This window comes from Vulpes vulpes, chromosome 4 (genome assembly GCF_048418805.1).
Source record: "Vulpes vulpes isolate BD-2025 chromosome 4, VulVul3, whole genome shotgun sequence".
NCBI classification, from domain to species: domain Eukaryota; kingdom Metazoa; phylum Chordata; class Mammalia; order Carnivora; family Canidae; genus Vulpes; species Vulpes vulpes.
Genome location: NC_132783.1, coordinates 26,356,450 through 26,369,399, shown reverse-complemented (window position 1 = coordinate 26,369,399; position 12,950 = coordinate 26,356,450). Strand labels below are relative to the sequence as shown.

The 12,950-nt window shown below is 36.4% G+C and overlaps 1 protein-coding gene across 1 annotated transcript in view; it reads right to left on the bottom strand.

Moving 5' to 3' along the window:
* Nucleotides 1-12,950, bottom strand: part of LOC140598738 (rho GTPase-activating protein 20-like) — a 41,881-nt gene that overhangs the window by 9,831 nt on the left and 19,100 nt on the right. The window contains exons 5-10 of the mRNA XM_072757267.1: nt 12,101-12,250; nt 10,305-10,346; nt 9,586-9,670; nt 5,858-5,935; nt 3,636-3,696; nt 905-1,093 (exon numbers count right to left, since the gene is read on the bottom strand). Of these exons, the coding sequence (XP_072613368.1) occupies nt 905-1,093; nt 3,636-3,696; nt 5,858-5,935; nt 9,586-9,670; nt 10,305-10,346; nt 12,101-12,250 (605 nt within the window). The remainder of the gene's footprint in view (nt 1-904; nt 1,094-3,635; nt 3,697-5,857; nt 5,936-9,585; nt 9,671-10,304; nt 10,347-12,100; nt 12,251-12,950) is intronic.

The window sequence follows — 12,950 nt, the reverse complement described above, 5'->3', positions numbered from 1 at the left end:
AAACCTACTTCCTCACACACACACTCAAACATATATGTAAATATACATCTACACACAAGTCCCAGGCTTGAAAGAAATCATAGAAGCGAAAAAAACAATGAGAGGTTATGAATGCACTTATAGAGGTTATGAATGCATATATATATTATATATATATACGAAGGCACCAGTTTCCAGAGATGATTTTTAATTACTCAACATTCCCTATGAAGGAAGAGCTTTCCAAAGAAAAGGTGACCAGCAGTGAAAAGCTGAGTTCAAAGTTTCTAGTGCTCAGCTGTGAATGTTTTCCTTTGAAGATTCCTTAACATTGCTTAAATAACTGATTTTTGAAGAGTCCAGAGATGAGCCAAGGTTTCGAAGGATAAGCACATGAGGAACATTTCACCAAATAACCTTGAACACCCGGCCACTTGGCTTTTCTGGGATGTAGTGAGTGCATCACCACCTCCACTCATGTGGGTGCCAGCACTGCACCAGAAGCATCCTGGTCCTGCCACTTATGAAGCTCAGCATTTTAAAGCTTCGGTTTGCTCAACTTTAACATAAATGATGCTACCTACAACTCGTTAAACTAAATATATGATATACTACTCAGCACAAGGCATGGCTCAGGGCAGCCTTGAAAGTGCTCTGAGGGTATAGAGAAAGACAGGAGTTAAAGGTCTTCCCAAAAGATTTAAAACAAGGAAACAACCTTCATAGAAATGAGTTGGGTCTTGATGTCAGACTTTTGAATTTTTCTAAGCTTGATTTTGGGTAGTTTTTGCATTCTTTCCTATACTGTTCCTCCTCATTGATGACAATAAGCTCACCCAGAAAGAATAAACTGTGTGTCTGAATTGTGTTTAAGCATGGAGACATGAGCCAAGGGAAGGCACTTGAAGAAAAGCAAGCGGCTCACCTCTCCCTTGCTTGTTCTGGGCTGGGTGCCTGGGCTTCAGTATGAAATGGATTTGCATCTCTGTGATCTTCTGCTCCAGAAGGAGGGACTCCTGAGTTGGGGAAGGAGAGATGGAGTCCTCTGCTTCCTTTGGCAGTGCTTTAGTAGATGGAAGATGGCTCATTTTAATTCCATAGGGATGTTCATGTCCTGTATGGAAAGAAACCTGAATATTTAAGATGATGGTGATGGCTGTCATCAAACTACCTGAGTGTAAGCATCACCCTATTTGTATATGTTGGTATTTTTCTGGGACTTCTAGATAAAGAAGGCTGTGCCTCCTCAGTGAGCATCATATGCACCCTTGTGGGAACACCTTACAGAAAGCGTGTGCCCAAGAGAAAGATTTTAAGAAGAGAAAACAATTTAAAGCATGTTACTTTGCTTGAAATACATATATTCATGAGTGCAATAAACAATGCTGACTTTTGCTGGGTAACTATCTGAGAATGTTGAAGGTTTTCTAGTTTGTGCCTTGACACTAACTACATCTATACATCTTAGGCAAATTACTTGACCCCGTCGAGCCTTACACTAATTCTTTGAAATGCTTGTCCACACACAAACTTATCAGAGTGAATATATTAATAAGCATTGGTGGTTAATATTCTTATTTTTTATTTTTATTTTTTGGTTAATAAATTTTTAAATATTTGGAGTATATATATATAGAATTGCTATCTTCACTATTCTCTCCAACAGAATGTCAGTCGAACAGATTTTTTGTTCATTTCCTTTTGTCAATTCTCCAGCCAGAGCTACTCTAGAGTAGTGGGATGGGTTGCCCTTATGCTTTATGGTTCCCTTCCACTGCTGCCCTCCCTCTATGGGGTGTCCTGCCAGGCAATGATCAGAAGGAAGGGTGTGCAGAGTGGGAAACCCAGAAGCAAACTGTAAAACGATGGTTAGAGAATAGAAAACCACACCCAGAGCTATCCAGAATTGCCTGCCAAGTGATTTGTTTTGCTCTTTTATGCTTTAAATTGTTTTTCCTCTCTAGAGAATTCTCAAAGACCCTATGAAATGATATGGATTTCATTTTTTAAGAATAGAATGAAAATTCTCATTCTGTCATTCCAGATTTATTACTGAATGTACCTAAAGGAGCTTTTGCTGTTCTTTTCATCCGTCATGAATGCAATGTTCACAAGAATCACAGGGACTTCGCTCCATTAAGGAAAAAGAAGCTTCTATGACAGCAATACAACCAAACCAAGATAACCAGGAGTTAATCCACAATTGAGAATTGAGAGTATGTTTTAAAAAATGCATTTTTGAATGCTCTAATGGATCATCATGAACGACAGGCTCTTCAGATTCCTTAGAGCTGCGTTCGTGTGTGAAGCTATTCAAATTCTCAAAAGTTACCATCTACATCATTTTATCTAAATTAATGCACTTTATTAAAACATATATAAGTATTTAACTTTTTTCCTTTTTACTGCTAACCAACTATTTTTTTAGATTTTATTTATTTATTCATGAGAAACAGAGAGAGAGAAAGAGGCAGAGACACAGGCAGAGGGAGAAGCAGGCTCCATGCAGGGAGCCCAACGTGGGAGTCGATCCCAGCTCTCCAGGATCCCACCCTGGGCTGAAGGCAGCGCTGAACCACTGAGCCGCCAGGGCTGCCCCTGTCCAACTTTTACAAAGATGTCAACATTAATTCAAAACAGGAAGTGGTACTGAGGGGTTTTGTTCTCAGTGATGAGCTTTGTGACTCTATAGTCTAAGACTGGGAATATATATTTTGCAGAAAGAAATTGGTTGTTTTTTAAAAAAAGGAAATTGGTTGTTTAGATTTCCAGATTATTTGAAAAAGAGTTATAGCTTCACAGGTTTATTAAAAGGATAAAAAAATTTCATGTAAGAAGGAATGCTTTAAGATTTCTAGAAGAGATTATTGTCACCATTACCATCCATTACTATACTTCAAGGCCTGCTACCAATCCTGTCTTCTTTTTCTTTTTTTTTAAACCCTTCCATTACTGGAAACATTAAACAATTTTGCTAATCCAAAGATTTTTTTTTTCAGAGAACTTGTGCTAATAACTATTTTAGAAGAGGTGCAATCTGTTTATCAATAACCTTAAGAACAGTGATGGAAAAAACCTGAGAAACAGCAAAGTGCAGGCGATTTCATCAGTGAAGATGAGAGGAGTTTAAATGTGATTATCTCATTTTCCTTATGATGCAGAGAAAACTGGGCACAGGGCAGGGGTGTTAAATACATATCTGTACCTGGATTCAGAGACATAACTGGATTTTAGAGAATTCTCACAAATAGAGGCTTCTTAGCAGTTAGGAACTAGAATTCAAAATTGACATATGAAAAATAAATGTATGGGAAAAATTCCAATCCATTTTGCTTTCATACCTAATGAGTAAATAAGTAAGTAAATAGTAAATAATCACACTTTTTCAAGACAGCTCTGTTTGTCAGGTAAAAAGAAGTAGAAACAAAAATTTACATTTCTCTCCCTCACTAAATCATAGCTGCTGAATGAAGAGATGTTATCAATGCCTGGGCAACAGTACCTGGTAATTCTTTATTAAACATGTGAGTGAATATTGCATGTGATTTTCACTTTTAAGGATTTTGAAGCTTAAGAAAGAACAACCATTACTTTGAAACTTAGAGTTACAATTTTGAACCTAATCAATCCCATCTTAGATTTTCCCTGACACTTACCAATTAGTGGAAGTTTTTCCTTGCCAGAACTCGCCCACAGCTGGAAGTCGTTCTCAGAGCCCTTGGAAACAAAAAGAACTAGGTGTCAAAACATATCTTTCACAGTACTTGAAGAACACATTTCCTTAGCATATCTGTGTTTCCAAAAAGAAAGAATTGGGGCCAGGATAAATGGTATTTGGTCCATGGAGGTAGCTATAGTACTTGTTAACTAGTTCCCCTCACAGCTTCCAATAGACTGTCCCAGATTCTTGTAATTTTTGATAAAGACCGGGAAACCACAGTACAGCCAGCCCCTCACTTTGTGGGTGGCCCATGGTGTAAGAAATGAGATTTGTGTCCCTTTACTATGGAGTAAAAGTCTCATCTCAGAGTCCTCTCTTCTGCTGTCTCTAGACTCCTTGGATAGCGTTGGCCTTTGTCTCCAAATGTCCCTGCCCAGAGATGCATGTTGTCCAGAGAGCCATATACTCTGCTATGACTAATCCTGAGCAAAGTACCTTGAGAGGCATCAATAGCTCAGCAGCCCTGAGCCAAAGGAGACAAATGCCCAAGAGACATTGAGGAGATAGTGGACGGAAGTCTGCCACTGGCTTTGGGGCAGGCAAACTCCACTTTAGGGAGAGAAAGGATGAGGACTCTAGGCAGCATGTCAGATGCAGAAAATGATTACTCCCAGCACAATTATTGCCCAGTAATACTGAAAATCCCAATTGTTTGAAACAAACAATTCTAAATTATAAAGATTGCTGAACTATTTTAAAGAGTCTTCCTGGAGACGAAAGCAAAAAAACGTTTGAAATGGAATTATTGGTAATAGTTATCATGTGCCCTTGACTCCTGATTAAAAATCATGGCCTTCACCTTATGAAGGAATGTCATAGGTATGGGCACAGACACAGATACACACACACACACACACACACACACACACACACACACACAGCTAAATCTGCTCAAGATTGTGTTGCAAATAAGAAGTAAGAGCTAATAAGGTAGGGTAGGGTTTGGAAATGCCATGCTGGAATCCTTTAAATCAGGTATACATAAAGCCAAATAAGCCCAGTTCTTCATTAAAATAGAAATTCTTTGCCTAGTGACATTGATCGCTTAAGTAAAGAAAATCACAAACATGAAATAAAATGAGTTAAATCATTAGTCAATCTCCCCACCTTCATCCCTCAAACCACTCACTCTCTTTTCCAGGATTTAATTCTTACTTAGGGTTTCTATATCATACAGGTTAGAAACGTATGTAAAGATGTGCTTTAGTCAGTACATATAAATTCAATTTATTTTGGATGTATTATTAAATGTTGTTTGTACAGAAATCATTGATTTCTTCTGCCAAATTCTCGTTGCTCTGAAATTTTAAAGGCCTTTATTATACCATTGGCTCAGATAGAATTTACAAACCATCTTATGATTATGTCACATCACATTTACAGAGGATTTTGGATAAGAAGCTGTGCTTTCCAAGTGCTCCCTTTGGTTCTCTCCATCTATCACTGTCCCTCTTTTTTCCCTTATAAAACCTCATCCTCAAATATCTTTCTCTTTCATAAAAAGAGATCAGCCCCAGATCCATGGTCTTATTCAGAACTTGTCTTTGTCTTTACCAGTTGCTAAAGGGTATGAGCTGCTTCATCCTCAGGATCTGCATCAAAAGGAGGTAGCTTGTAGCCATGTAGTCTTTATGTCAAAATGTACAACAGAACATGTAATTTAGGATTCATTAAACGGATTGAGTCCTTCCTTGTGTGATAACTAGGGTCAATAGGGATGGAGACGTATCAGAATTGAAAACACAGAAAGAAGAGTCCAATAGAGGAGGAAATATTTAGAAATTTAGAAACAACAATAAAAAAGAAACTTAGAAACATCTTTATTGTCTGTATTTAAAATATATACAGTAAACTGCATATTGTTATTAGCACTCTAAAATTATAGTCCAATTTTAGGCTATAACTTTGAATTTGCAGAAAATTTCAAATGGGAATATAAGAATAGCACTCATGTATAAGCTAATACTATAGCTTCGCTGCCTTCAATTTCTAAAGTTGGAAGGAAAAATATGAGTATGTTATCCACAATAATCAGCTGTCTTATGATGGGAGGTGCACAACACCTACACACACACACACACACACACACACACACACTCACAAAACTCAAAAATCAAAGTTGGTTCGTAAACTAAAAATAGATAGTAGGCAACTTACGGTTATTCCCAGCATTGTTAGTAACATGTTGATAGTGTCATTTGCTGTGTCAGAATTTGTCACTGTTACAGTTATGGACTGTAAAAAATAAATAAGAAAAATTGCTACAATTTTTTTAAAATTTAAAGCATGTGACCAAATAATTGTCAAATTATTATCCATACTCCAAAAGTAAAGCTTGTTTCCAGGTAATGACAAAGTAAAGCACGTGTAGAACACGAACCCTTAATTATATTTTCATTTTTTTATATAACATGAAGCTAGTAGGAAACATGTCAGTAAAACATATATTTCCCTCCAGGAATTTGTGGCATACAAAATACAGCAGCTGAAGCAAGGAAGAGAAAAATTGAGAATTCTAAGAGGGCACATGGGGTGACCCTCAGCTCCATAAGGCTATTTCCAAAATGGTGGGAGGGGGATAGTATTAAAGGAAGGCACTAGATACTTTCCTCTCTTACTGAGTTGTGTTTGTATAGTATGGCTTAGTTCCTTTGTTTGTTTGTTTCTGGGTTTTTTTTTTTTTGGCTTAGTTCCTTTGTAATTACATAGTCGGTTTCAGTAAAATCAGGTAAGAACTGGCTATGAAAGACACTTTTTAAAAACTACTATTTAGTCCATATTTTCTTTGTCAGGCATCATGGTTAACTAAGACTTCCATTGTTGCAATCTCTTAAGACTGATGAATCTAGGAAATGAGACTGGAAATGTTAGAAGTTGATGTTCCATTCACAACTCTGCCAGCGAGTAGGTACTTCTAATAGCTCTCTATCAGACCATACATTGAGAAACTGCTCCATACAACTAGGAAAAGTTTAAAGAAAATTTTCTGAAAGGGGTTAATAGCAATCTGAGATGGATCTATAAGACTATCTGAATTACAAACTATCTGAATTACAAAAATTACGAAAGTCATATAAGAGAATATGTAACCAGAACATTTACTATGCATACAGTTTTTATAACATGTTTAGGCAATGGGGCCTGTGTCCTTCGGGAAACAGTGCATAAAGAAGAAACAGCACAAGTGGACACCCACAGGCCTTGAAAATATTAAAAGCAAAGTTAAAAGAAACTCTTTCATAAATCACTCCTTGTCCTTTCATTGTATTTTTCTTCTTATGAATTGAATGCAATTGCTTGATATCACAGATGGTCCCAAAGTAATTCAATAATCATTCAAATAGCAATTCAAATAGTAATTAAAGGATGTATGTATATTTTCCTGCATGTTGTAGGTTCTCCCAACAGACAAATTCCATTAGATAGAACTCTCTCTAAACAAATAACTTCAGAAAAATAAACTATTTTTTGAAATAATTCAAAAGAAAAAGAAAACTTAGGTTATGTTCATGAGTCAAAACTGTTACTTAATATATGAAGAACCAGGAAAATGAGATCAATTTTCAAGAGCTGAAGCCACACCTGAGATGATCTCGATGCTTAGACTATTAGTCAAACACAGCTATTACAATAATGCTCAATGACACAAATGAAAATATGTTCACATTAAACAAAAATAGAGGCATCATAGTATAGAAATAAGAAGTATTAATGACTTTTCCTTATTTGAGAGGAAAAATATTTAACATAGAAATTTTTATCGGAAAAATATTTTTATTTATTTAGTTTTTTTGAAAAATATTTTTAAAAAATTTATTGACTAGGCTACATTGCATAATGGAGATGATGAAAAGAAGTCAGTGATTTGAAAATAGATACTAGAAATTATCCAGTGTGAAGAAGAAAAGGGGGGAAAAGATTGAAAAAAAATTACAGAGCCTGAGGGATCTCTGAACAATGTGAAAGTGTCTGATATGGAAAGAATGGAACTGTCAGGAGGAGAGAAAGAGAAATAATGAGGAAGGAAATATTTGATGAAATAATGATTAAAATTTCCCAAATTTGGTGAAGACATAAATTTACAAATTCAAGAAATTCAGAATATGTCAAATAGGACAGATTCAAAGACAACCATGCTTAGGAACTTCATAGCCACTCTGCTAAAAACCAAAAATAAAGAGAAAACTTGAAAGCAGCTAGAGAAAAAATGACAAATCACCTACTGAGGATTAATGTTTAATCACAGACTACTCATCAGAAAGCATCAAGACCAAAAGACTGGAACATCTCTAAAGGACTAAAAGGAAAAAAATTTGCAAACAAAATTCTACACCCCCAAAAATATCCTTCAAGAGTCAGTGTGAAATAAAGCCATATTCAGATAAAAGAAATTAAGTAAATCTGTTTGCAGCAGTTCTGCACAAGGAATGCTAAGAATCATCTTTCTAGGATGAAGTGAAACAGTGCAGTGGGAAACTTGGATCTTTAAGAATGGGTGAAGAACATCAGAAATGTTTATTTCACCAAAACTATACCTCAATAAAGTTGATTTTTAAAAATCTCAAGGTAATTTTCCAAGGAAAGTTCTGAATGTAAACCACTGCCACAATTGATATCAAAGGCAGAGACAAGAATGTGCTCTGCTGCTAGAGAATTCTCTCTCCTTCATGCAGTGCATCTAGCTGGCACTTAACAACAGATCAAACTATTTGCATGGCTTTTGCTTTAGCCAGGAATACCTTTTTTGTTCCACCTTCAAATGCTGTTTTGTGTGATCTAGAGCTACTTCGAACTATAACAACAACCACAAAAAATACCATTTAAAGATACCCAAAGTATCTTGTTCATCACTGTAAATGTCTTGGTTACTGTACTACAATTTCAGAAATCAAATTTTACACACAAAACTGGGCCAATTGGTTTGATTTTTTCCTCCCCACAGTATAAAGAAATTGAAATAGAAATATGCTGATCCCTTAAAAGTGTCATCCCTCTTAGTTCAATTCAATCCTGATATTCCTTGGAACAAAAGACTTTTTGAAACTCCTCTGCATTTGACATAACTACTCAATAAAACACCTGATCCTTAAGTGGATCCTGTACTAGAAAGGAGACATTATTGAGGTCAACTGACAAAATGAGAATGGGAATGGCAGAGTAAAGTATTACGCCAAGGTTAAATTCACTAAAGGTGATAACTGTAGAATATCTTTATTCTTAAGAAATGCTTAGGTTTAAGGAAAAAGGGCTATAGTATATGTATGACCCTCAAACGTATGTATACACATACATGTAATAGACACAGAGAAAGAAAATAAATGATAAAGCAAATGGAATAAAGTGTTACCAATAGTGAATCTGGATAAAGAGTATACGGGGTGTTTTTTGTATTACTTTTATATTTACAACTTTTCTCTGAGTTTATAGTTATACTAAATAAAATATCTGGAGGGGAAAAAGGACTGTGGAGACAATCCAGACCATTCTGTATGTAAGTGGTGGCCCTTGGAAAAAATGATGGTTCCTTCTAAATCACTGTATTACAAGCCACTATAAGCAATTAGAAGGATCCAGAGAAATGTCATAGACACATAACATCCAATACTCTTTCCTTGCTTAAGCACTGTAGTATGTATTCCTCTTGCTTCATGTTACCTAGGACACAGTTTTTAGGTCTATAAAGAAGTACATGGAGAGGGGGAAAATACATTTTTCCTCATGGCACTTTTCTAAATATTCTCTCTCTCTTCCTACCTTTTGCTCTCTCCTTCCTCTCTCCCCAACTCACTGCTTCCTCCCTCTCTGTGTCTCCACCTCTATCCCATTTTTTCATTCAGTCAGAATTAGGAACTCAGAATTTAATTGTTGGTCTTAAAAATACTTACACAGGCACAGTTCTTGATGTTCTCAGTGAAGATTTTGAGGGGAATGCTTTTTGGCTGCTCCTTCTCTTTGGCTAGCATGATGTACCTAATCCAATTCGATAGTAACCCAAAAGAGAGTAGGATAAATTACCTTACTTTCAAATCAATTTATGTTGATCATATTTTCAACATACTTCGTTATTTTTAAATGCATATAAATAAGCTCAGCAAAAAAAAATTGGGGGTTGGAAGGAAACATGCAAAAATATTTCAGGAAAATAAGCTGTGACTAGGAAAACAATAGATCACTCTTGTCATGTGAGATTTGACCAGCAGATCCAGGCACCAAAGCTTTCCTGCCTAGACCGGAGGTCATACTAGCACCTTCAAATGTAGGAATGAGAAGTTGCTTTGAGCATTACTTGGTAGGGTAAACTGCACTTATGGAAATTTAATATATGTTTTGAGAATAATGTTAGCTATAATCATGAGGTTGGAAAGTGGGGGAAGATGAGAGTAATAACCAGAATTTCATAAAAAAAAATAAGCAATATATGGATGTAAAGGAGAGCAGGTTATTTGTAGTAATGGGCAGGGTACAATTAAATAAGAAATCATTGGAGGATAGTGTAACAATTCGTACTAAGGGGAGGGAACATAGTTTGGGGGCACTGCTTTGAAGAGATCTACATTTTTTTCATCATGGGTTAAAGACTTATAATATTACACTGACAAAATACCTTTGAAGGTAAGAACGCCATTTTTCCTTTTGTTCTGAAGAGCTGCAATTTAAAAAATGAGAAGAAAAAAATTGAGGAACGTACGATACTCCTACTAACATATTAAGATCACCACTCCAGACTAAAAATATGAACAGCCCGTTGTTAAGGGATGTGGATGTGTAAATTGTACTCCCCTTAGAGTGGTTTTGATGGACTCCACTCTTCTGTGAGTGGTATTAAAGCAATGGGAAGTAGATCCTAAAGAGGGAGAAAAGTTGATTTCAAATCTGAAAACTTAATTGTGACTATGTGATGCAAGCTATGAGATCACGGGCACGTTGTTAACCACTCTGATATTTAGTTTCCAGAACTGGAAAGGGGTTAAATTATAGCTCAGAGTGTTCCTGCAGCTGCAAGGGCTATTCAGATATAAAGAATATTACCATTCAAATTAAATCACATTTAAGAAATTTAGCAATTTGATGGAACTGTCTTGGCTCAGAAACAAGAATATCTTTTTTGGAAAAAAACACCTGTAATAGTTTTATTTCCTTATGCATATGGCAGATTGTAATATGTTAAATTAGTTCCTAAAAACCTTATTCTTCATCACTGTGATCTTCTGAGAAAGATCAATCCCCTGATGCAAAATTACTAAAGATTAATATTTTCTCTGCTAAAATTTTCACAGCATTTAATATCCAAAGTTGCAAATGTCTTAAGGCTCATTCACACGTGGACTTATCACTTACCAGCATTCTTTTTTATTGTGGTAAATTACACATAAAAGAAAATTGACCATTAGTGACCTTTACTATATTCATCGTTCTGTGCAACGATCGTGACTGAACATGTTTATCACCCCAAAGCAAACATGTGTCTATTAAGCAGTCACTCTCCCTTCCCTCCTGTCCCTAGCTCCTGTACCACATTTTGTATATTGTTGATAAAAACTTGGTTTCTTCTTTCTTTCTTTCTTTCTTTCTTTCTTTCTTTCTTTCTTTCTTTCTTTTGGGACAACTACAACAGAGTGAGGTTCAAGGTCTCCTCTCCAAGATCCTGCCCTCTGATTCCCAGGAGGTATCTGCATGTTTAAATCACCGGAATAGATTTCTTGAGCAAGTACTATTAAAGGGTCCCATTAAATTTGAGAAATTGCTTTTACACTCCCAAGTTAATTCCCTTAACAACAGTATGTAATTATACAAATAAATTGATCATGCCATTGAATACTAGGTTGCCTGAATTGCTGTGTACAGATTATCTTAGTTGGTAACGATCTGAAACAAAATATGATTCCATTGAGGCACTAAACTCAGATTATTCATTTGATTCCATTGAGTAGAGTTTAGTTGTGTAAGACACATTCTTAGGCTGACATGAGGATGGGAATGTGGCTCTCGACCCTGGATATCCTGAGCAGACACCTCTGAGTTTACAGGGATCATGCCACACTTGCATCTCTGTTTGAAACATCCACACCCCAAGCCTCATTCCTGTTTTACGCAGTTGCACTTAACACACTGCTTTCTTCTCCTCACCCCACTCCACCAAAATCTCGCAGGTCATCATAAAGGTAAGACAACAAAATTTGAAAAACCATTGATCAAAACCGAAGGAAATTACTCCAGTAGTTCCCACTATACATTATCTACTTGTTTCCTTGTGGATATAAGCACCTTCTTACGCAGAGTACAAGGCAAAACAAGTGTCATGGGAGGTCAAGAAGTGAGTCACCAGCTTGGTAGACAATAGATTACAATGTTATCCTTTTCAAGCCATGTAGATACAGGACACCAAGGCATCGGTCTTACCTGAAGGTGGCCACGAAGTTCACCGTGGGCCAGCCCAACACAAAGGACCTCCCAGAACGGATGTTGGCATCTCCCACTGTATCCATGCAGTTGGCAATCCACATGGTGTTCAGTGGTATTTTCTTTTTTATCTTAAAGTTTTTCTTATACCTAGAAAGATCCCAAACAAGACCTCTGTTAGTTCATTTCAAAAATGTTATGGGAGCAGCTGTGCTCTTTAGAGACCAGTTCTCACTGCTCCAGGGCAAATCATGTCTCCCGCATCTCTATTACCCTCTGTGCACACACAGAAAATGGTTAGATGGGCCTTTGCAATGTGTGTGTTGAGCAAACTCTGGCTTGGAAACCTGAAAACACTTCCTCTAAAGGCAGCAAATAGCCATATTTTTGAATGGTGAGTATTGAGTAACCACTGTATATTTTAGAGCTTTGTAGGAAAACCATTCATTCATTTTCTATTGCTGGATTTGTTACTTATTACAGATAATTTTTATGGCTAATATTGCAGTTAATTATTCATTTATGACTTGCATACTTCAAAAAGTGTTTGAGGGGCTGAAGAAAGGTACCTGATACATGACTTATAAAAACAGTTATATGCTTTTTTTTTTTCTTAAGAGAGACAAACCAGGGGCACCTGGGTGGCTCTGTCAGTTAAGCATCCAACTCTTGGTTTTGGCTTGGGCCACGACCTCAGGCTCTTGAGATCATGCCCCTGTGTAGGGCTCCCCATTCAATGAGTCGGATTCCTCGCTCCCTCTGCCCTGCCCCCCACTCATGTTTACTCTCTCTCTAAAATAAATAAATAAATAAATAAATAGATAAATAAATAAATAAATAAATAATCTTT